Source organism: Periophthalmus magnuspinnatus, chromosome 1 (genome assembly GCF_009829125.3).
Source record: "Periophthalmus magnuspinnatus isolate fPerMag1 chromosome 1, fPerMag1.2.pri, whole genome shotgun sequence".
In the NCBI taxonomy this organism is placed as follows: Eukaryota; Metazoa; Chordata; class Actinopteri; order Gobiiformes; family Gobiidae; genus Periophthalmus; species Periophthalmus magnuspinnatus.
The window spans coordinates 2,918,585-2,944,337 of record NC_047126.1 but is presented as its reverse complement, the minus strand read 5'-3'; the positions used below and the strand labels follow the sequence as shown (position 1 = coordinate 2,944,337).

At 39.5% G+C, this 25,753-nt stretch overlaps 1 protein-coding gene across 2 annotated transcripts in view; it reads left to right on the top strand.

Moving 5' to 3' along the window:
- palm3 (paralemmin 3) overlaps positions 1-25,753 on the top strand; it is a 40,081-nt gene that overhangs the window by 5,565 nt on the left and 8,763 nt on the right. For both annotated transcript variants that reach the window (XM_055223411.1, XM_055223417.1), the window contains one exon: positions 24,223-24,275. In XM_055223411.1, coding sequence (XP_055079386.1) covers positions 24,231-24,275 — 45 coding nt within the window. In that variant the 5' untranslated portion in view covers positions 24,223-24,230. The remainder of the gene's footprint in view (positions 1-24,222; positions 24,276-25,753) is intronic.

The following is a 25,753-nucleotide window of genomic DNA, read 5'->3' as shown; positions in this document are numbered from 1 at the left end:
CGCTCCTGCCAGTTCATGATTAGCTTGCAAAATACACGCTCGTAGCTTCATTATACTTGCTGCCAGCGCAGGTTCACGTTATAATGAATGTGTGTTTTGCTCCTGACTTGTGACTGAAGTGTAATAGCAGTATTTAGCTGCTCAAATGTTTGCACTTTGAGTTCATCTTGTGACTAAACTCGCTGCGTCGGCCATGTTCTCTGAAGTATAGAGCACATCAACTGCTCTCGGTCTGGTATTACGCTCTGAATATTGACTGGTTTGCTTTGCGTCATTTGCTGCTGTTATCTCCAAGTCCGCCCAGAATGCTGTTTGCACTTCCATCGGAGTTTGTTTAATTTCTGCACACCACTCCATGGTTTATCGGGCTTCAACAGCTTGGGGTAAAAGTAAATCCCTGTTGCTGACTTCATATCTGAGCTACATAACTGCATTTTGTGACTTTTTAAAAAATAGTTTAGCATCAACATCGTGTCCAGGATTCTGCCCAGTCTCTGTGGACATAGAATTTTGTCAGTTTTCAGTTTTCTGTGAATTGACCCAAGGATATGTCAAAGTCTTTGATTGTGTAACAGAGTAAAAGTTTAACAATTGGGGGCTAAATATTAAACTCCTGTGATCTGGTAGGATTTCTTTTTGCAGGCGTATAATCATTGGCGAGTGTTTGTCCGCTGATCCGAAGGTTAACGGTTCAATGGTTGATGTAAGACGCTCTGTCTTGAAGGTGGAAAAGCGATATATAAAGATGTGTGTGTGAACTAAGCGAGTGTGACGTCACCCACAACGTTCAGCTTCAGACAAATGAAGCTCATCGAGGCGAGAGCAGTTACAGCGGCGAGTTTGAAGCCAAGTTGCATATTAGGAATTCTGACTGTGAGTGTCATAGCAACCAAAGAGCCAATCTGGAGTGAGGTTGTTGAATGTAACGCCCCCTCTTGTCCTCACTGTTGGTTTAGCAGAGCGTGAATGCTTAGCAACGCTGTCAATCAAACCTGTTGCTAACGCTGGCGGGAGTGACCTCGTAGAAAGACGGCGCCTGATTAATGTTCATATCTTGATTTACAGACACAATAGTGAAATAAAAAACACAGGATCATGTAGAGTGGGTTAATACAAACATTTAAGACCAGTTACAGAGAGAGTGGCCACAGGTTTTCAATAGAAAGTGAATTGGAGCCAGAGTAGTTTAGCTTTGTCCCTTTACAGTCTATGACGTACAGGCAACAACAGGCGTTTTCCCAGTTATTCTTTCTGCTTTCCAAGTAACACGACATGAAATAATCTCTGTTACAGTTTTAGCCATTCGCCAAACAGTATTGTATATAACAATATTGTGTTAAATTGAGTTTGTACTGGCCTGGAATGTCCTTGTGTTTGTTTAGTAAGAAAAAGAGGAAGTTGAATAAGGTGTTTACAGGGCGACGGCTGCTCCCCCGAAGTCCAGACGCTGTGGGCTCGTTGTGGCTGAACCGCGAGGCAGACAGCGCCGTGTTCTCGTATGATCCGTGTTCTGTGAGGCGTCGTGTTCACATATAAGTAAATGTAAACGATAATATTGAAACTCAAGAGCAGATGCAAACCACAAAAACTATTCTAAATCTATTTTTATTGCAGTTCATGTTTTTTTATATCGTAAAAAAGCAGAATGAAACACTTTTGTACTTAGTTTGTATCTGTAAATGGTAGAACTAGTCATTGTGTACGCCTGTAGTATTGTTAAACATATTAAAGTCACTATATAGACGTTGTTTTTTATCAGCAGAAGTAAAAAGCCCCATTTATTCTCTTTTTGTGTTGAACAAAATGGATTCAGACATGGATCGAATGTGCCTTGGCCTGTCTAAATAATCACTATATTGACTTTATTCGACACGTGACAAATGGAAAAGTCATTTGTTTGGTCAATATTCATCGTGGGGAGTTTTTCTTTGCAATAGTGAGGAAACTTTGGTCATTTTTCTGTTCTACGATGAGATTTGAGCTGTAGAACTTTGAATTATGAACATCTGCGACTCATTACAAACACAATTTGACTTCTTAAGTGTTGCGTTCTGTTATGTTTTCTGTTATATTGCACATTTATAATATTTTTTGGACATAATTCTGCTTTATGTTTTGGTTTCAGCCTCATCGTTTATATTTACTTTGCTCTCGTGACAGGCCTGCTTCTCCACCATATTCCCAGTGTAAACTTGTGGGATGGCGAGGTGTTTGTGTCGAATCACGGCCCAGCGCTGAGGCCCACAGCTCAACGGCCCACAGGCTTTTGACTCGCTGACAATAGAAAACAAACCGAGACTGGATTACACCGGTCCTAAATTCCTCTCCAAACCTGTTTGAACCCTAATCCTGCGCACACAGACAAATCGCCAGAGCAGGCCAGAACTTGTTGCAAAAACTGTACAGCAAGTGGGAATAGAGTCGGTTTGATGCATTTTGGGCAGACGTGTATTTTCATCTTTACTTTTAACCTGGAAAAGTTGAGATTAGAAGCGGCTTAATGGGTTTTAAATAAAATTCCACTTAGCCTCCTTTGTTTACTTTAGGGTAATCCTCGCGCTCACACCTGCCAAAACTTTAGCTCCCAGTACGGCCCGAAGCGTGGCCCCGATGTGTCGTGTAGTGACTGATTAAACCAGGAAACACGGTAACCTGCCCACAGCGCTGTCCCTGCACTCACACATTGACAGAGTGCAGCAGGAGCAGAGCCACTTTGGGTCAGAAATAGGCACACACTGCTCCTGGGGTTTATATAGAACTCTAAATTGTTAACGTCATGGACCGCTAAACTTAAATATTTCATCATGACTGGCCAAATATTGCAGATTTTTTCTCCTGGCTGGACTGTAGCTGGACATTTTCACTAAAACAACATATTTCTCTTACAAATCAAGCTTGCAATTTGATACTGGTTTTCACTTTTTTTTGCGTTTCATTTTCATTTTTTCATGTATTTCGAGCAGATTAATGAACAAAAGAAGTCAGTGTACGTGTATCCAGTTCACTTAATGCACATTTCACATATTTATTCCTTATTTAAGCTCAAAAAGGACTGGGAAGAAGAAAACGTATTGAATCCAACCCTTGTCTTCCGTGGCTCCCGTCTGCGCTCTGTGGCTCCCGTCCGCGCTCTGTGGCTCCTCTCTGCGCTCTGTGGCTCCTGTCTGCCCTCTGAGGCTCCTGTCCGCGCTCTGTGGCTCCTCTCTGCGCTCTGTGGCTCCTGTCTGCGCTCTGTGGCTCCCGTCTGCCCTCTGTGGCTCCCGTCTGCCCTCTGTGGCTCCCGTCTGCGCTCTGTGGCTCCCGTCTGCGCTCTGTGGCTCCCGTCTGCGCTCTGTGGCTCCTGTCTGACTCAAGACCAGAGGTTACAGAGCCTTTTCTGTGGCAGTGCCCAGATTACGGCACAGCGCCCTCTGCCTGTCAGATTTTCAGTCTTTTACACAGTTTAAGATTAGACTGAAAACCCACCTCTTCTCCCTGGCATTTAACACTATCCAGACAGGACATCTTAGTGTTTTATTGTTATTTTCCTATGTTTTGTACAATCTGTTTATACGTTTTTTATGTGAAGCACTTGTAAATGTGTTTTTAAATGTGCTATATAAATAAAATTGAATTTGAATTTATAAGAATCTCTCTTGAGCCCATTAATATTACAACAAACTGGAGAACTCTTAAAAAACAGCATTCATCAGCTTTTTCACAGCTTGATTTCATTTTATTTTTCTCACAAGCGCATCCCCCTCTCCTTCACCCAACCTTTTATATTAAAAAAATGCAGCGGCGTCTTTTATTTTGAGGTAAGACTCTCGGTGTAGCATCCTCTCTTGCGTTTGGTCCCCTGCTGGTGTGATCTCGGAGGGTGCGTGCGCTTGCAGAAGTGCAGACTGGCACATTCAGACGCCGGTGTTGTGGTTTCTGTTTGTTGTGCGTCACAGAGTCTTGTCAGAACAGGTGTCGGGCTGTGATCACGTCCCCTCTTCACTTTCCTGTCACCGACTTACCCCAAAGCTACTGTTTTTTCCTTCTCACCTCCATCTGATCAACTGTATTTTCTCGTTTTTTTCTTGACGTTGCGGTACGGCTAACACCAAAATCAGTGAGACTTCCGACGGCTAACTGTCGTGCGCTAACTCTGCATAACGCACGAGTAATCCGGCTGTGTTTAAATCACATTTTATATCACTACGCTGCCATCCCCATGACCTCACCATCGCAACGGGTAAACAAATGCTCAACGGCTCTGAGTAGCATGTAGGGGCTAGCTTAATAGGCTCTGTGCAGCATGCTAGCTAGCGCACAGTGTCTCAAAGCAGTCTAATCTAAAATAAACAACCTAATAACAGTTAAATTAAGTAAAAATAAAGACTACACGATTATTTTTATATGTAGGACACTTCAGTTTGTGGTGGTGTTTTAATATTTATTATGCTTCAAGGTTAGCATTAGCGTTAGCATTGAGACACAAACATCTTTCTCTAAACACAAAAGTATCCTCTGATGAAGTATTTATTTTATTTGCGTAATTTTGTCAGTGACATCCACCCGCAGCTCCCCGTCCGCTGCTTCATCTTTAAGCTAAATATTTATTCGTTTTAACGTGACTCTGCAAAAACCTCGTAGAGATAAACCTGGACAGGAAGTAGTGACGCTAACACTGAGGTTACCGGGCGCTATTCTGCACAGAGCATATTTAAAACACCGAAACAACCGATTATAACTGAAGCGTTTACAGACAGCGAACGGGCTTTTCACATTCACAGGTGACACATTTCAGTTTGTAGCCGTGGTAACAGCGCATTTAACAATTTGGAGCCGTGCGTTGTGCAGTTTTAAGACTCCACATTGTGCATTAAAACCGCAGAACGCACTGCTCCTCGTTGTTTAAAGCTTATCTCTATTGCTGTTTACATTTTAAGGGAATCTCAAAGCTACACACAATGACATTATTATTAACAATTAGCAGTACAAGATGATCGGAACTACAGAAAATATCCAGCGTTTCCAGCGACGTAAAATCAACGTACTGGATTTAGATGCTTTGAAATGCGCGTATTGAAAGTGCACAGTCTGATCCGGGCTTGCCACATGTCCCATTTGGTCTTTTTAATTTAATTTCTGTTACACGTGTCAAGGTTTTTCAGATAGCAGAAGATACGGGATGTGACGTAAACCGTTATACGCCGTTATCGGTCTTGGCTTTTTCAAATTTTTCTGATATTTCCTGAATTCGTGCGTCCCAACAGTTGGCAGTTGTCACCGACCTTGAGATTGGGTCTGTGTTTGGACGGAAGTTTTATGGCGGATTTAATCTCATCTGTTATATCGTCTCAGTTTTGCACTTTAGAATATTCTGACTCCGGTGTGATAATAGAGGGCATTGTGTCCCCGTTCACATTGTCTTGTTTATGAAACTCGGACGTGCGTTCAGAATTTCACGTCTGCTCGCTTCTATTCAGTGTGAAGGCTGCTCTGTTGAACTCACTCTGTAATCCAAATGTCTGTCTCTTGATAAAGCTGTAGAAATCTCCTGAATAACCCCTGTTTCCTGCTTTTGAAGGCGTTGAAGTCAAGGCGTTTGCCGGTTCAGTGAACAGCACATAGTTTACTCAGAATGGACGCCTCTGTTTGTACCAGCATAAGAACTAGTTTGTCTTTTTGTTGTCTGCTGCGGTTTTACGTTTTTAATTGCATCTTTCATTCCTCGCTCTGTTAGACATTCTGTCCCGCTGATTAATGTCAAACCGGTGTGATCAGTGTCCTGCCTATGTTGATGTTTTGTTACTGTGTTAAGCTGTTACTGCGTTTAGAGGATAGGCCTGTTGTTCAGATCGTGTATAAGAATCTACCGAGGAGTTTTCACGTTTATGGGTGGATTTTGAGGATCATTTAGACGGCAACGGGACAACAGTCTAAGCGGAGACTCTTAAACGTCCCTCACCCAGGGCCGGTCCCAGCTTTCAGGGGGCCCTAAGTTGAATGTGTCTCTGGGGCCCCCTCCTGGCTCAGCTGTTGGTGATTCACATTTGACACATTCTGACTCTGCTCTCATCACTTTGACCAGTTGTATTTTTGTTTATCTGAGCAACATCAGACTGAAAACATCCAGAATGTCACAACGACCACAGTCACAACAACAGAACACAAATATATAAGGGGTGAGGGGGAAGATTTTAACATTTTTAGAAATTTTTTCTTCGTTTCTGGTGGATTTTAATGTGTTCCAGTTGTCGACAGTGTTCTTACATTTACATTATGTCGGGTCCTTGCTCCGGGGTAAACACAGAGCTGCCCTCACCTCTGCCCGACTCAAAAACAAAATAGCAGCAGCAGATATTTTACTAGCATAGATATAAAACAAATGTGATTGTTTTAGAGGGATATTTTAAGCTGCTGTAAACACACAAGCTCTGTGCCCAATAAAACTTGATATATAAATTGCTGCACTCTTGGGGGCCCTCTGCTGGCCTTGGGGCCCAAAGCAGTTGCTCAGTCTGTTTATAGTCTGAACCGGCCCTGCCTTCACCCCAGACACTTAATAAACGATAATATTGAAACAAATTTATGCCACTGACACAAAAACTCTTAAGTAGAAATTAATCTAAGTGTAACATACGGTTTAAAACAGTAAGTTTGTATCTAGAATTGGTTATTTATGCAGCTCTCTACAGCTCAAATCTCATCTAGAACAGAAAATTAAGTTTCAGTGTCGTTAGCTTCTCCCTTCACACAGATATAAGTCAGTGTCCAGCAGAAATCTGACCAGAACTGAAGAAGCAGCGAAACATCTTCACTCCTACGATGTCTTTTTGTCCAATTGACAGATTTAAAATGTTTCTTTTACTAAACAGAAAAATAACAAAATGTTCTCCACTAGTATAAAGAAAAAACAACCACGCGACCTCCAAATATGATTGTTCCCCGTCATGTGTCAAGTACTGAACGACAGGCCTACTCCGGTGGGACCCCGGGGCGTTCCCAGGCGATCCGAGACACACAGTCCCTCCAGCGCGTCCTTGATTGAACGCACAAGATTGAATATTTTGATTTCAAATTGTCATCGCTATGGCAACAGTCCTAATTTCTTGACACCCATGCATCGGGAGTGTATGTTCCCACAGCTCCATGTCCTGTTTTCTCACATTTAAGGGATATTTTTGAAAGCAAATCCATAGCGTCTACCCTCACCCGGGCTCTAAACTTAACCATAATCTCAAAACTATGCGAACATAGGACTCAGTTTGGAAGATTTTCAACAAACGCAGAGTGAATACAGTTGATTTATTTATTGATTTTGAGCTGAAAAATGAAAATACTTTGCATTTCACATATGTTTCCTTAGTTACTGACTGATATGTTATGCTAAATAAATATAAATCATAAACCATAATGTTAAAACTCATTTATGCCACCGACACAAAACCCAAGAGCAAATTCAAACCACAAAACCTAATCTAAATCTACAATACTGTTCAAAAACCATGAGCTGGAATAAATAAACAGCAGAATGAAACACTTTAGTTGGTAGTTTGCATCTGTAATGAGTCATACAAGTTATTAATTCAACTTTTCACAGCTCGAATCTTGTCATATTGCCAAAAAATAACAAAAATGTTCCCAGTAGTGCAAAAAAAACAGTACATTCGGTAAATATTGACCCCAAAAAACATTGTTCCAGCTTCATATATAGAACGATAAGCTGATGTAGTGATTTTCATGACAGGAGCGTGATGGTTTGATCGATGTTTGGTCTATAAATGATCATTTTCTGTGTTTGATATGGTCCCAGTCCTGATATTTATACAAGCTTCATGGATCACAGTGGGTTTACAGAGCAGGGGCAGGTTTATAATCTCTCAAAATGGGATAAAACGTGCGCTGAATGAAACAAAACACTACTCTCATGATTCAATTTGACACTTAACTAATCGAGCGAAGACGACACACAAAAGCGCTCGTTCTGGAGGGCCATTTTAATCTCAGGAGCTGGTTAAGTTTAAGGGCTTCTCCATTTGGTGTCACTTCTGATCTTTCTCGCCACTCAATGATCGTCGAAGTGATTTTTCTCACTAGAAACGCTCCCGGGCTTAATATTTTAAACGTGCGAAACAGATGGGAGCTCTTGACGAGGCTCGCGTCCTCGCTCCAAGACCTCTGGGCAACATGAAGCGTCTCGCGGCGTCGTATTAACCACCTGTGTGCGGAGCCAACCAGATAATGGCCGTGCAAATAGTGTGTTGACGGCTCGGAGGATACTGTGTGTCAGCAGCCACAGGAAGAGACTCTCACACTAATGACCTGCTTCATGCCGCCTGGTTTAGACGAGAAAGTGGCTCACATTTCCATTTGCCAGTGGAGTCGATATCAGATGCAGCCTAATAACCAAAAATCCCAAGTTTCCTGTTTTCTTTCTTGTTGGATATAATTAATAGGGATGCAGCGATCCAGCTTTTTCAGTTGGGACATCGATTTTGATACTTTGGCTGTGAGTATCTGTATAAATCGATGCCGTAGAGACTGAAAATGGCATTTATTTCCATCCATCCAAGTGAAATAAGCCAAAACTGATATAAAAATGTGTTATGTAGCTGTTCTTTCTCTCCAGAGGTGGAAGGTAATAAAGTACAAGTAGTAAAGTGCTGTACTTAAGTCGAATTTTTAGGTATCTGTACTTTATTTTAGTACATTTTACAGTGGATACTTACTTTTACTTCACTACATTTGAGAGCAGTATCTGTACTTTCTACTCCACTGGACTAAAAAGTAAAAAGTACTTATCGTATTTTGTCACTTCGAGGGGTTATTTTTACCATGTTCGTGGAAACATCCTGATTAGTTTTCGAGTTCTTTGAGCAAAACAAAAATAAACACACAAAATTCATATGAAAAATGTCCAAATACGTGTCATTTTTAATCATTATCACCACATTCACACTTATTAACAAACCTTGTGTGAAATATTTGTACTTTTTACTCTTAAAGCACATTTTTAAACAGCTGCTTAAATACTTTTACGTAAAGTAGATTTGACACGTTTACTTCTACTTGAGTAACTTTGTACTTCTATATCTGTACTTTTAGTTAAGTAACAAATGTAGGGTTCGGGTAGGTAGTTACATGTCAAATGTACAAACTTGTCCCTATCAAATAAATATATAAATAAAAATAAATAAATAAATAAAATAATAAAATAATAATAATAATAATAATAATAATAATAAATGTAAACAATGTAAAAAATATAAATAATAAATATAAATAATAAATATAAAAAATTAATAATATATAAATCAATCAATCAGTCAGTACTTCATCCACCACTGTTAACAGCTTTGTCTAAATAAAAATTCAAAAATTTAGGAGACTTTTTGGGTAAACTATGAGCAGTAATTAAGTCTTTTTACATCATTTTATACGTCCAACCAGGATATCGACTGAACTGATATTTGGAAGCCGATATTTGATCCAGCAAATGATTCAGTATCGCCGCCGATATCAGCTCAGTGCATCGCTAATTGATGTATAAAAGCTGACTCAGAGCAGTCGTCTCCATCACATGAGGAGTCGACAATGAGAACGTGAACATGCCCCCGATAAAAACACTCTTTGGGCCGTCCACCTACTCCGCTAAACTCTGGAACTACTTAAACTCAGAGCTGAAACTGGACCTGGACTGGGCTGCGTTTACACGTGAACTTAAACGTGTCTTTGAGAACAGTCCGACATGTGATCGCTGATAAACCCGACCTGCATTTGCCTTTGTGTATTATTAAATTATAAAGTGAGCCCTGTGTGGGTTTTTTGCCTTAACAGACACTGCAAATTAGTCTTGGCTGCAAATGTTGTAGTAGTTACACGTCTAATGTACAGACTTAATAAAATAATACATAATAAAGAAAAAATATATAAATAATAAAGAAAAAATAAACAATAAAGAAAAAAATTAAAAATATATAAATAACAACATAAATAACAAAGAAAAAATAAATCATAAAGAAAAAATAAACAAAGAAAAAAAATATAAATAACATAAATAATAAAGGAAAAAATAAATAATAAAGAAAAAATATATAAATAACATAAATAATAAAGAAAAAAATAATAAAGAAAAAATAAATAATAAAGAAAAAATAAACAAAGAAAAAAATATAAATAACATAAATAATAAAGGAAAAAATAAATAATAAAGAAAAAATATATAAATAACAAATAATAAAGAAAAAAATAATAAAGAAAAAATAAATAATAAAGAAAAAATAAACAAAGAAAAAAATATAAATAACATAAATAATAAAGGAAAAAATAAATAATAAAGAAAAAATATATAAATAACAAATAATAAAGAAAAAAATAATAAAGAAAAAATAAATAATAAAGAAAAAATAAACAAAGAAAAAAATATAAATAACATAAATAATAAAGGAAAAAATAAATAATAAAGAAAAAATATATAAATAACAAATAATAAAGAAAAAAATAATAAAGAAAAAATAAATAATAAAGAAAAAATAAACAAAGAAAAAAATATAAATAACATAAATAATAAAGGAAAAAATAAATAATAAAGAAAAAATATATAAATAACATAAATAATAAAGAAAAAAATAATAAAGAAAAAATAAATAATAAAGAAAAAATAATACATAAAAATAATGATAAATAAATAAACATGAATTCAGCAGGCAATGTACCATAAAATCAACATAAAATAAAACCTTCTAAAACATTACTCTATAGATGCATGTGCTGTTTTGTTCATTTTCTCTTCGTTTACTCACCAAACAGGTAAGGGTTGGATTTCTGCATGATGGACTCTAAATATATATTAAAAAACCCCTCAAGACCCCATCAAAATACTTCTGGATCCAGAGCTGGGCGTGTCATGTGTATTTAAGTGCTCCTCCACCAAAGTACTGCGGGCCAAATAACGACTACATCCTCCAAAACAGACCCGCCATTGTACACACGTATGCGCCATTCCTAAAGTTCCTGTTCTTGCCAAGTACTGAAAGTATTCAGTTCACATGCTACTGTAGAGGGGCAGAGGTAGGACTCTCACGATAATACGTTTTGAACCAGGATAGAAAACGATAATATTGAAACTACTTTACGCCACTGACACAATAACAATAATGCGAGATAAACCCAGTGATCCATTTTTAAATACATGTTAATAGTAAAATGAAGCAATACTTGGTCATAAAAGTTACGTATTCAACCCTCTACAGCTCAAATCTTTCCGTATTACAGTTGTCCCTCACTATATCGCGGTTCATCTTTCGCGGTCTCGCTGTTTTTGCAGATTTTTTGAGTGCGATTTTGCTTTTTTTTTTTTGCCTCCTCCATGCCAAAACCCACAATGTCGATGAAACGTTCTGCACCGACAAAGGCGCCTACGAAGGTTTGAACTTTGAGAGAGTTTAAACAAAGAGAGAAATGTGAGAAAATGTTAATTCCTGTGTGAGAAAAGTGTATAAAGTGTGTGGTGAGGGGGTTTACAGCTGTGAAACATATAGAATAATTGTAAAAAGCTGACGACTTTGCAGATTTCGCCTATTGTGGGTTATTTTTTAGAACGTAATCCAACGTTTACGAGGAAATTATAGTCGTTTCCCACTAATAAAGGAGACTACGGTGGCCTCACACAGTCAAACCTTTTGCCCACATATCTTATCCGTAGGAGATGGAAAGTGTTTGTCTTCCTTCTAGTTGAAAGAGACTCATAAGTGATTCTGCGTAAAGCCCTTTGTGGGTCTAAACAAAGACTTTGGAGCATTGAACTCGCTTTAGTCTGAATGAGTTGAATTGTAGGATCATTTCTCGTTCCCCCGCGTCGATGTCTTTGATGCTCCTTGGCGTTTATTTGCGTCGTGCTGTGATCGCCGCACGCCTCATTGTGGCGGCCTTCAAACGCGAGCAGGTAAATGACATGTTTGATGTGTTTGAACCGCGTAAGCTAATATCAGAAGCTCTGGGTTAATTGCGAGTTCTTTCCCCTCGCGAGGCTGTCAGGGCAGTGAACCCCAGCTGCGATAATTGAGCTGAGGTAAACCTGTGATGTTTGCTGCTGACGTAATCTGCAATCTGTTTCATAATCTCTCGTCTGTTTCATAATCAGTGATGTTGTACTCAAGAAGAATTAGAACAATTTCTGTAATGTTTCGACAGATGGAAGTGACAATGATGAAAAATTTAAATACGTCAACTGGACAAAAGGTTTTTTTAGACTGAAGAGGCATCGTTTTTCATCCAATCCGCTTCTTCAGTTCTGGTCAGATTACTCCTGGACACTGCCTTAGATTCTAAAAAGATGAAATCTGTGAAGTATCAGCTTTATTTTTTCCAATTATTCTGTTTTTGCTGTAAAACCCCTCACCACACACTTTATACACTTTTCTCACACAGGCGTTAACATTTTCTCACATTTCTCTCTTGCTTAAACATAAAGTTCAAACCTTCGTAGGCGTCTTTGTCGGTGCAGAACGTTTCATCGACATTGTGGGTTTTGTCGGGGAGAAAACAAATTGCAAACGTACAGCACTTCAGAGTCACACTGAGATCCAACGTTTATGTAAATTTGTCTGAACACATTCTGTACTGAACAGGAGACACGGCACGGAGGAGACTGATGGACAATGGTCTACAGTCCAACAGCCAATCAGGACGCACGACACAATGGTCTACAGTCCAACAGCCAATCAGGACGCACGACACAATGGTCTACAGTCCAACAGCCAATCAGGACGCAGAACACAATGGTCTACAATCCAACAGCCAATCAGGACGCAGAACACAATACATGTCGATTCGATACAATTCAGTCAGAAATATAGACTTCCGTGACCCTTAATGATCAGCCCCATTTTCACAAAACATAAACGTTAATGGTGCTTTTATCTTCTGTAGAACAACACATCAGACTGGTCAGTTTTATTCATCCTCAGTTTATACGAGCTCCACATTTACACGAACAGAGACATGTGCAGTTTAACAACTCTGAAGTATCACAACACATCGACTAAAACAACCGTGAGACTAAAAGTTTTTGTTAAACCAGTGTCTGTGCAGATCTAATCAGAAATACACCTGTTCTAATCATCAAAACAAACAAGTTTCTTTCCACTAATCAAGCCACACAATTGTAGCACTGTGACAGAATAATTTGGTAAAATATATATATAAATACAGCAACCCATGATATCGATACTGTATCATTAAATTAAACGATTTATTTTTGCACAAATCTAATTATGACTGGCGTGTACGACTGAGGGATTACAAAAAAAATATCATAATTGCTCCGGTTTTTCTATGGCAGCGTTCGACTTTGTTACCCAAGTACGTTTTTCATCGCACCTTCTGAATGTTTAGAATAAATACGGTTTGAGACGAGAGATAAAGAGGCGATTTTTGTCAGGAAAAACAATGCATCTTTGAACGGGAATGGGGAGCTTTGGCATCTATTCTCTCCTATTTATACCTCCACCCTCAGACCTAAATCAAAACGGGGACGACAACAGTGCTAGCCGGTATGCTAATAGGTGTGAAAGCTCCCATTAGGGGCCTGAACCATTATGCAAAATATGACTCAGGCTCAGATCGCGCTTAGTGTAGCTCAATAGACCAAGTTAACAAACAGAAACTCTAAACGAAAGGTGTGTTAGTTTAAGCGTAGTTAGCTCATCAAAACTAGGAAACAGTAGTGCTATCCAGTATGCTAACAGGGCCGAGAGTACCTGAAAGCATGATTTTTGTTGTATTTGTTTTACTTTTAAACCTTGCGCTGAATACTGTGTGTTACAAATACTGAGTTAAACTTGTTTCTCAATAAGAATGCGACACTGGGACCTGCTACTTCATCTTCAGGTTGAGCAGAAGCCTTGTAATCCATCTTTTCACTGACTACAAGCATCTTTTAGTGACATTCTACCTTCCTCGGTATATCCATTTATGACCTTGTACGGACAGTATGTAACTAGGACCAGCGTTCTATAGATAGTACCTTTCTCGGGTTATAAGTGCTGGAAAAACTCCTTTGAAATGAAACGCGCGTGCTGACGTCTGTAACTTCATTCATCTGATCAAATAAACTTCTTTCAACTCTCTAAATGGTCTGCGATCTTTTCATTCGTAATTACAGGAGCCATTAAGGGCCCGAGTGATTATCCAAAGTATGACTCAGGCACAGTTCACACTTAAGGTAGACGGAGCTAACAAACAGGTGTGTTAGCTTCAGTGTAGTTAGCTCCGCCCTTCAGACAGACATAAGGCAGTGTCCAGGAGTAATCTGTCCAAAACTGAAGAAGCGACTTGTATGAGCAGCCAAACGTCTTTAACTTTTTGCCCAGTTGATAGAGTCAAATGTTTCTTTTACTACGGATCATACCTGGATCACTAAGGGATTACAGAGACGTACAGTTGTCCGTCACTATATCGCGGTTCACCTTTCGCTGTTTTGTGGATTTTTTAAGTGCAATTTTACATGCTTTTTTTTTTTTTTTTTACAGTGTATTAGCGTGCATTGTGTTGTGCGTCCTGATTGGCTGTTGGACTGTAGACCATTGTGTCGTGCGTCCTGATTGGCTGTTGGACTGTAGACCATTGTGTTGTGCGTCCTGATTGGCTGTTGGACTGTAGACCATTGTGTCGTGCGTCCTGATTGGCTGTTGGACTGTAGACCATTGTCCATCAGTCTCCTCCGTGCCGTGTCTCCTGTCCAGTACAGAATGTGTTCCGACAAATTTACATAAACGTTGGATCTCAGTGTGACTCTGAAGTGCTGTACGTTTGCAATTTGTTTTCTCTCCGACAAAACCCACAATGTCGACGAAACGTTCTGCACCGACAAAGACGCCTACGAAGGTTTGAACTTTGTGTTTAAACGAGAGAGAAATGTGAGAAAATGTTAACGCCTGTGTGAGAAAAGTGTATAAAGTGTGTGGTGAGGGGTTTTACAGACAAAAACATAGAGAATAATGTAAAAAATAAAGCTGATACTTCACCTGTTGTGGGTTATTTTTAGAACGTGACCCCCGCGATAAACGAGGGACCTCTGTATATCAGATCGTATTGTATTGAATTGAAAAAGTACTATATCGAGATGCGTATCGTATCGTCGCCTGCGTATCGAGGTGTGTGTTTGGAGTCTCTGGTGTCGTCCGTGCACATTTGACTTGTTTGAAATCCTCGTACAAACCTGAGGCTGTGATTTCGTGTTTTATGGATCTTAATGTTCATCTTTTTCTGTCTCAGCCCAAGTTTTTAGAACCTCTCCACTCCTCACTCGGATAAACGCAATGTTCTCCCCATCAATTCCCATTCCACTTTACAGATCCGTTGGCCGTTTTTAAATCCGTCCCGACTCCCCAGAACCACCAAAACTATTGCACTTGTTCGTTTTGTCACAATGAGAAATGGATTATATTGTGTTTTTTTTTTTTTTTGTGATCTCCATCTTCTCTTACGTTTTATTATTTCTTTTCAAAATCGAAATAAAAATGACTTGAGGTATTGATTTTGTGAAGATACAGTGCGATTTTAACACAAATAGTCCAGATTCTTTCCCTGAGGCTGTGGACGTCGTCGTTAAAAAGACACGGACATAAAACTGACGTCTCAATACAAAGTTCATTAATTCCCCGACATAAAAAAAAAAAAAAAAAAAAATCTTGTATCACATTGGTTGAATTATTTTAAAGTAGAGATCCACGACACGATACTGGTGATCCGATATCAGGGCCGATATTTGCATTTTTGATGGATTGGATATCGGTTCAGTTGATATTGATTCATTTTATATTTATTCAGCTGATATCGGTTCACTCGATAACAGTTCACAGTATCGGCACAGTTGGCATCGGTTCAGTTGATATCAATTTGTTTGATATTAAATCAGTTAATGTCGGTTCACTCGATATTGATTCAGTCGATACAGGTTCACTTGATATCGGTTCATTCGATATTGGGTCACTCGACATAGATTCAGTTGATATCGTTTCACTCGATAGCGGATCAGTTGATATCGGCTCACTCAATATAGGTTAATTTGATATCGGTTCATTCAATATCGGTCCACTCGATATAGATTCATTTGATATCGGTTCAGTTGATATCAGTTCAGTTGATATCCCTTCACTCGATATTGGATCAGTTGATATCAGCTCAGTCGATATAATTTCAGGCGATATCGGGTCCGCTGATATCAGTTCATTCGATATCGCTTCACTCGATATCCCATTTTGATCTATAAATTTGTGTAATAATTTTAGACATTTTTCTGGACATCGTTGGCCTAAAAACCTTGTAATATTTTTCAGAGTTGTCCTGTAGTTAATTTAAATGATAAATAAAATCTCTCTTTTAGTGCCAGGTGGAAAAGCAGTGTATAAAAAAGTGTCCATTTAAATAAAAGTGTCCATTTAAATAACACACAGCACGTTTGGATATATTTTGTACGTCGTGTCCTGTTTTCAGTCTCTGTCTTAGTATCGGTTCATATCAGGGATCGGCAGACACTTAAAGCCAAAGCATCGGCATCAGTATCGGAACAAGCTGGATCGCTGCGTCCCCGTTTTAAAGTTCACAGATCCATAATAAATGCGGCGGAGTTACCCAAACACATTAATACCGACGAAGAAGATTTAAAACCATTTCAATTGTATGTTTTATGTATGAGTTATGTTCAGTGACCTGCTTTTTACCCCTATTATGAATCCTGTCCTCACTAATAACGGTGTAAAACTGATTTACGCCTCCACATTGTAATAAATACCAAGCCGCAGTCAAACACGCACACACACACACACACACAGTCAAATGCACACACACACACGCACACACTCGCACACACACATATACAGTGCAGGAATGTGCTGTTTTCATTCCTCGACCTGGCCTGTCAATCAGAGGAACTTGGCTGTGCGCTGTTGAAACACCACCATCCAAGCTACACAAATTCCACCCATACCACACACACGCACACCCCCACACGCACGCACACACACAACAGGCACACACTCGACTACACTCTCACTCTGTGTCACATTTAGTTCCATCTGGATAAGCAGAATATCAATCTCCAATAATGCAAATTCTGCTGCAGAGTAGAGCTGGGAATCGCCGGATCTCACGCGATTCAATAAACGTCACGCGGCTCCCGATACGATATTATCACGATATGACGATATACGCGATAATCCACAGAACCAAATGCACGTTAGCGACGATGTTTATTTGTTAAACCGCTATTTTAATCGTCAAAACAGTGAGTGTGACAGTAGCTCAGTTGGTAGTTGGACTGTTTCTCCTCTGACTCACAGGTTGACGGTGCGATTCCTGCTCACACAGATATAAATACTGTTGCTGTGTCCTTGGGCAAGGCACTTAACCCGCTTTGTTAGTGTCCGTGTGTGAATGGGAGAGAGCGTTGAGCGCCGTGAAGGTGGAAAAGCAAAAAAAAAACCCCAATATGTTAAGTGTAACAAACCAAAAAAGCAAGATATACCACAGAAGAAGAAGAAAAAAAATGAAGAAACTGAAGAAACAGATTAAGAAATAGAAAAACAAATCAAGAAGTAGAAGAAGAAATAAAAGAAGAAATAGGAAAAAAAGAAGAAATTGAAGAAATAGAAGAAATAGGAAAAAAAAATGAAGAAATAGAAGAAGAAATAAAAGAAAAAATAGGAAAAATTAAGAAATGGAAGAAATACAAGAAGAAGAAATAGAAAAAAATTAAGCAACTGAAGAAACAGAATAGGAAATAGACGAAATAGAAATACAAATCAAGAAGTAGAAGAAGAAATAAAAGAAGAAATAGGAAAAAAATGAAGAAATTGAAGAAATAGAAGAGGAAATAGAAAAAAAATGAAGAAGAAATATAAATACTTGATATTTACATTTTGCAGACAATAATTAGGGATTTTCTTTTTGATGGATTAAATATCAGCTTACAAGTTCAGCCATGTCGCATTTTGGTTTATAAATTGTTGTAATAAGACGATTTACCAATGTTGGTGATAACACTGAAACTACTTTAATCCACTAATTTATGATTTATGATTTAAATTTAAACAACGCACGATAATCCCAGTGAACCATTTGTTAAAACTGCAACAAGTAAACAGCAGAATGTACCAATATTTAACCATGAAAGAGACTTATTCACCTCCCCACAGCTCAAATCTTATATTACAACAAAAACACCCCAAACTTCTCCTTTTTAGCAAAGAAAAACTCCTCAGGATAAATATTTAGGCCCAAAATACACAGATCCAGGTTTGATCGATAAGTAGATGTGGTGATTATCGTGACAGTGATGGTTTCTGTTCTACCACAAACTCCACCTCCTGCTGAAGTTTTGTGGAGGAGTTTTAGTTTTACAGTGCGCTCGCGTGGGGCCTTCCTGACGGACCAGCCCAGGTCAGAGGTCACGGCCGCTCTGCCTCAAATCGTCTGGAGGGCAGCCATGTTCGTCCCCCTCCTGTTCCCAAAAGTAGAAACGGAAATGGGCTTTCAGAGATTGGCCATGGAAGCCTGAAACTTTGAGATTCAACTTTTTTTTATTTTTATCTTGATCATAAACAGATGCAATGGAAGAAGCAAACTCTGCTACGTGATGTGCAGCGTTAAAAGAGGTCAGTCTGGATTTTTCTCAGCTCCGGTAACGATTGTGTTCAGGAGAAGGTCACCAGTGTTGTGTTGTTTTGGGTTAAAATAAGAAATGTGTGAAACGTCCCTGTAAATCTTGGTTGTGGTTCAAATATTGTACAAAAAGTAAGTGTAAAAATAAAGTACTGCATTTTCCAGACTGTAAATGGCAATTTTTTCATAGTTTGGGGGGTGCGACTTATACTCAGATGCCACTTATATGTTATAAACTTATAAATTAATAAAATACACTTTAGGCTCGTGTACCAGTATTTATTACTCCTGTACCATTGGAAATTTAAACATTTTTCAACATTACAATAATTTAAAAGACATCTGAGAAAGACTGAACACAAATACCTCTAAAACAGGTGGGCAAAGTTTTTGAGACACGGGCCACATTGGGTTCTAAAATGTGACAGAGGGGCCGGGCCAGGATATATATTTGTAAATACAGTGTTACATTAGAGATTTGGTCTGTAACATGTGGCAAAACATGAATATGCAAGACTTATTGTACAAATAGTTTTCCAAATGCATTCTTTTAAAAACTCGCCTTCAGAGAAAGGCTTGCTAACTTTTGCCAATTTGGATGTAAAAAGAACCTACCTTGGTACTTTGATCAGACTTGAAAATATTTTGTTGTCGTTTTGTTGCGTATTAAACACTCAGCGCTCACTATCCACTTTTCTTTTCTTTGATAAGCTCGTTTTTGCAGAAGGGCTGATAAGAGAATAAGAGAGTAATACAAGGTTGATGTAGCTGAAGTGCGCCATAATTTGGTCACGTTCGATTGGCCGGATTAATAAGCCCAACGGGCCGTATGTGGCCCCCGGGCCGTAGTTTGCCCACCACTGCTCTAAAATAAAGTCGTATTCTGCCGAGCGACGCTTCATCTTCCTCCGGAGTTGTTGGATTTGTTCAGAATCGACACTGAGGATGAAGAATTCAGTGGATTTATTGATTTGGAGTGAGATCCAGAGTAAACTTGTTGTTTTTTCTGCTTTATTTATCTGATTAACTGTTAATATCTTACGTTAACAAACCAGACACGTGTTCAGTTCTGTCTGTGCTTCATGGAGCTGAATAAATATAAATGTGTTACGTTAGCGTTAGCATTAGCGTTAGCGTGATGTACTGATATTCAGCCTGTTGGTCCACATTTTATTATTATTATTAGAACTTGACTTTAAAGATAAAATGTCTGTTCTTGGTCTCGGATTTTGTAAAATAAATTTCCCCAAAAATGCGACTTATCGTCCAGTTCGACTTAGATGTTTTTTTTCTTCATTATTTTGCATTTTTCAAGAGTCCAGAGCGACGTATAGTACAGAAAATACAGTAAATGTGAAGAAATGTCACTGTATGAGAATAATACGCAACAAATATCTCTCCATTTTACTTTTAATCAGCTTTTTGCAGACTTTTTTAAACATGGCATAATCAGGACGACTGAGAGGTTACACAAACATGTTTTTAAGTTGGAGGGATTTTTTTTTTTGGATCAGATATCTGCCTCCAAGTTCAGCCATATTCCATTTTGGTTTATAAATTGGTGTAATAAGACGATTTACCAGCATCGGGCAAAACATCTCATTATATTAAACTTTTATTTTCACAAAGCTGTTCACGTGTTTTACCTCATTCCATTTGCGTTTCTACAAAAAGATACTTAAAGCCAACGTATCAATACCAGAAAAAGCCAGATCGGTGCATCTCTTTTCAGATTCTAGCGTGTGATGGTGTCGTACTCCCAGATGGGGGCGCAAGAGCCAGATTCCCCCATTGATTACATTGTACTTTGCCACGAAATATCCCAAATGTAACCGCAAATCCAGCAATTGCGATATCATACTGTTTTCTACCTGCCTCCCACCTCTAACTGTGTGAAAAGGGATTGTGCCATTTTGGTCCCGTCTCTTTTAAGTATAAATTTAACATGGTTCTTTTTAACGCCATCAGTCGGTTTTACAAACAATAACTATACATTGGCATATAGCTCTCCCGTGTAATTAATATTGCTTTTTTTTCCCTCAGTGTGTTCTTCCCGCCCCCGTTTGCCCGTGAAATAGACCAGAAAGCACTCGGCGTAATTGCATCATCACACAGAAACAAAATGTGAGTGTTGCCGTGTCCTGTGTGGACCTCTGTGTCTCTCCTGTGTCCGGGGCTTGTTATCTCCAGACTAGAGCAAGCGCTTGTCGACACTGACGCTTTGATCTGCGCCAAATAAACGTCTCTACCTCGCGATTATGTCTCGTTTTAACTATAGACCCGGCTAAACTCGTCAACCGGATGATAACCGGTTCAGATCTGTAGCTGTGGCGTTGTTCTTTCCACGCACTTTGAGAAAACTTTACAAAGACGAGTGGGTGTGGAGCCGGATCATGTCTCCCCGATTTCATAGGGAGCAATTAACCAATCAGAGCGAAGCGTGGTCTGTTAATGTTCAAAACAAACATGGCTGCTTACATGTCAAAAAGGGGGAAACTTATTTATCTCATATATTTTCTTCTGATTTTGTTGACGTCTTCTGCATTGGAGAGACACAAGATGCAAATGAGCGGCTGTGGTTGGATGGTCTTAAATTAGAACGGAGGATTTTCACCCTCTCTGGCCCGGTTCCAGACCCTTCTGGATTTGAGCAGAATACAGAAGGGACTGGCTGCTCAGGGATGGGGCTGTTGCATCATCCATCACATTTTACACAAGTTTAGGTGAGTGATGTTGATCTGTTTCTATTAGTGTCCACACAGTTAATCTGAGACTCAATGCCCCCCCACTGTGCACACTACACACAGTTATATAAACATGGAAAATATACACTATTATGCTCCAGAAACACTTTTATTATGAAACTACAGTATGTGGGGAGCAGTGTATGTTCACAATATGTGAACTGTTATGTGCTACCACTTTTCACTTTCACATCCAAACACAGAGTGCTACATTAGATCAGCACTGTTCAGATGCTTATTCAGATATTTGTGGAGAAATGCAGAAGCAGAGTGAGTGCATGTGTTCTTTTGTTCCTTTACTTGGCCTTAGCTTGAATCTGGAGCGTGACTAAGTGCCCGTAGTGAGTGGGAGGTCATTCTTCAGAGGGTAGAGCTACATCACACTGTGGATGGAGAGAGCTGGAGTCTCTGTCGCTGGCACCAGGTGTTCCAGGTGAACTGCTCTCTGTAATTAAATACCTCCCCTCTGCCGCGTGGCGGCTGCTGTTTTACACTGTGAGACGGAGGCAGAGCGAGTACATTTTGTGTTCAGGCCCAGAGCACATTAGTGGGCTGCTTTGCTCTCTCAATCCCACCAGAGGATTGTGGGAGTTGTGTGAAAAATCACAGATAAGGTGCAAAGAATCAAGTACAAATTTCAGATTAATAAAACTGAACTGGCTCGGGGGGTCTAAACCTTATGTACAATTATACTCACAATGTTTTCTTTTGTTCTTACTTGTCTGGTGAGTTTCAGCCTCCAGTGACCTCATGACTTCAGTGTCGTCTCTCATTGAGTCACTTTTGGACTTCGTCAGCCTCCGTCAGCCTCCGTCAGCCTTAGTCCTTATCCCGTATCATGTCTAATTATCAGAGTGTCTGTGCGTGTCTGTGGGGAGCTCCTGAATACCTCCTCATCAAAGCTCTGTTTGTGTTTGCTTGTTTATCTCTGACTGCTATTCTGGGCTCCCTCCTGGAGCCCTGATGAGGCACAAGCCTCACTCCTCCCTATGGAGCTTATACTGTAAGCTGTCACTGCGCCGCACGCACGACGCTGCCAGAATCCTTCTGTGTCTATGGAGTTTTTTGTCTATTTTCTCATCTCATTGCCTCTTTTGAAATGTCTTAAAGATGTGCCAAAAGTGTTTTGCCATTTTTCAATGTTTTTAAGAGGTTGGTCAGACTTGTATTTTACATAATGACAAAGTGGAGACGAGCTCCAAACACAACAGGTACAGGAAGGAGCGCACTTATTTTGTCTATTAGCCAAATGATACTAAAACGTAAACAAAACCCTCCTGTTGTCCTCTTTGTGTTTTTCTGTGGACCAAGAGCCTTTTGTGTTGTGGTCTTTGTTGTTGAAAACTGCTGCATTCACAAAATCCCACAGTGCCAGTTTTGCAGGGTCACAAAAGCGTAAAGAGTGTTTGTTATAATTAGTTTGACGGCGATGTTGTGTCTGATCAGTATTTCTCGTCTGCTCTTAGAATGTGGCGTTGTGATGGATGGGGTAGAGCTGCAGACTGCCCCGGGCCTAAATAAGCCTCATTGATTATCACATTGTGTCAGTGTTAATATAACGGAGGGGAAGTTGAAGACTCAAATTAGAAGGTGTCGCTTGTTCTCCGTGTTCTCGTCGTGTCAGCGCTCTCGTTTTAAAACAACAATGATCAGTCTGACAGTTCTGACTTCCTGTGTGACCATGTGCTTAAAAACGTCTACTGTCTGTTAGCGGAACAAACGGGCGGTGCCAGAGTTTTTTGTGGGAAGAGTTAAGACGGGGCTAAGGTTTTCAATGTGGTGCTCACTTAACATGTTAATTTAGAGCCTCTACCATTGAGTCGAGTTTAAATGTAGTTAGCGCCCTCTAGTGAGTTTTAAAAGCTAATATTTAATTCAGTTTTTATTGGAGTCTCATTTTGAACAACATTTTTAGTCAAGACTGGATTTGCTATGAAAATGGGACACAAATCTTAGCTATAGACCATTTAATTTGATTATTATTATTTTTTTAAAGCCCAGAATCACAACAGGAGTCGCTTCTTTGGGCTGATAATTGATTTAACCAACAGAAATCAACAATGAAACTGAAAGAGACAAGAAAATGAATCAAGAGAAAACAAGGAAATGAAGAAATGGCAAGGAAAAGGTAAAAAAAAACAAAAAACGCAGCCGTCCTGGTCTGATTCTTAGTAAAAACCAAAAGTAAAATCTGTCAACTGGACCAAAAATAGTTGTAGGAGTGTTAATCCATGTCGCTTCTTCAGTTCTGGTCAAATTACTGGTGGACACTGCTTAAAAAAACTAAAAAAACAAAACAAAACAGAACAAAAACACAGGGGGGTCTAGTCTTAGGGAGTCTAGTGCCCCCTCTAGCCCGCCCTGTGGCGCCGCCCCTGCGAACAGAAGCATTGGTTTTCTATTGAACGGACCAAATATAGGTTCTTTCGATTTCGTGATCAATGCCTTTTCTTTTACCTCAGCTCAAACTGTAAATGCCACATGTTGAGAAAGCGAAATATCGAAGGAGTTTCCTGCGACGACATGAGCCCTTATTATGTGTGAAGGAGAGAGTTCGGTTTGAAGCGGGGAGAAGGTGAGAGGAGGCTGCCGTTTCATGGTGGATCTACAAACGAATATACCAGACTCGTGTCCAATTATACGCTTCACAAATGGGACATCCTGCCACTGGTTTATCAGCTGCGTGTGCATCCTGCCAGAGAGGGGGGGGATTTGAGCGCTAATGCAGTTTGATACAAGTTTGTGCTCTTGGAAAGCCCGTGAAAGTGATAAACAGGACCGCGGACTTGAAACCCATTGGCCTTGTATTAGTCTAACCTCTCATGTTTTCCTTACATCACAGGTGCCAAGATGGATGAAGCCGAGAAGTACAAACAGCGTCTGGAGGCCATAGCGGTGAGTCCGTAAACGCTCTACCACCGGCGAGCTAGACAGTAATCGCTCGTGGGAGATTATATACAATCCTGATGAGCGCCAACCAAGACGAAGGCCGTAATATCCACCAGAATGTGCAGAAAAAAGCTACTTCTATCCCTTTTTTAGATCACGTCTGTTTGTGTTATGTTTATGATATGTTGTTTCACTTGACCTCTTGGCTAAAGGACACACCGTTATCTTAATTTTAACACTTTAATGTGAACGTGGGACTGTTCAGAATGTGACTAGTCTGCTCTCTGATGGGTTTGCAATGAAATAAGGTCGTGGATAAGTTTGTGGCCATTTGAAATCGTGTAACTTGGGTAGAAATGATCAAAACCACCTTATATACAGTTGTCCCTCGCTATATATCGAGGTTCACCTTTCACAGTCTCGCTCTTTCGCCGATTTTTTTAGTTTTTTTTTAATACAGCATGTGAACGTGTGTCCTGATTGGCTGTTGGACTGTAGACCATTGTGTCGTGCGTCCTGATTGGCTGTTGGACTGTAGACCATTGTCCATCAGTCTCCTCCGTGCCGTGCCTCCTGTCCAGTACAGAATGTGTTCAGACAAATTTACATAAACGTTGGATCTCAGTGTGACTCTGAAGTGCTGTACGTTTGCAATTTGTTTTCTCCCCGACAAAACCCACAATGTCGATGAAACGTTCTGCACCGACAAAGACGCCTACGAAGGTTTGAACTTTGAGTTTAAACGAGAGAGAAATGTGAGAAAATGTTAACGCCTGTGTGAGAAAAGTGTATAAAGTGTGTGGTGAGGGGTTTTACAGACAAAAACAGAGAGAATAACTGATACTTCACCGGATTTCGCCTATTGTGGGTTATTTTTACAACGTGACCCCCCGCGATAAACGAGGGACCACTGTATCGGTGCAGGGTAACGATCAGTATCAGCATCGGCCATGAAAAAACCCTTTGACAATGTTTAAATCCAGACTCAAACGGTTATTTTTAGCTGTGCATGTGACTGAAAGGGTTTTATTCTGCACTTTTCTCTTTTAATATTAATTTTATGATGATTATTTATGTTTTAATTTGTTGCATTGTGATTTTAATGTGTTTCTTCTTCTGTAAAACACTTTGAATTACTTTGTCAACAAATAAACTTGCCTCGCTTTGCCTACAACAGCTGCTTAAACACAGAATCTGTTCGTCATATTAAAATGATAACGATTCATATCTGTCACATTTTTAAACCGTCAGCAAATGTAATAATTATGTAGATATTATCGTTAACCGCAGTTATTCTTTACACATTTCAGTCTGGTCCCATGCAGCTCATCTGAATGTGTGTGCAAAGGAGACAGACTGAGACTAAGCTGTGGCCACAACCTCTAAATAATTTAACTCGTGTTGCAATGTGGCCTCCTGCAAAAACAACACAGCGTTGCCACGGGGACAGCTGCTCAAAGCATTCTGGGATATTGAGTTTATGC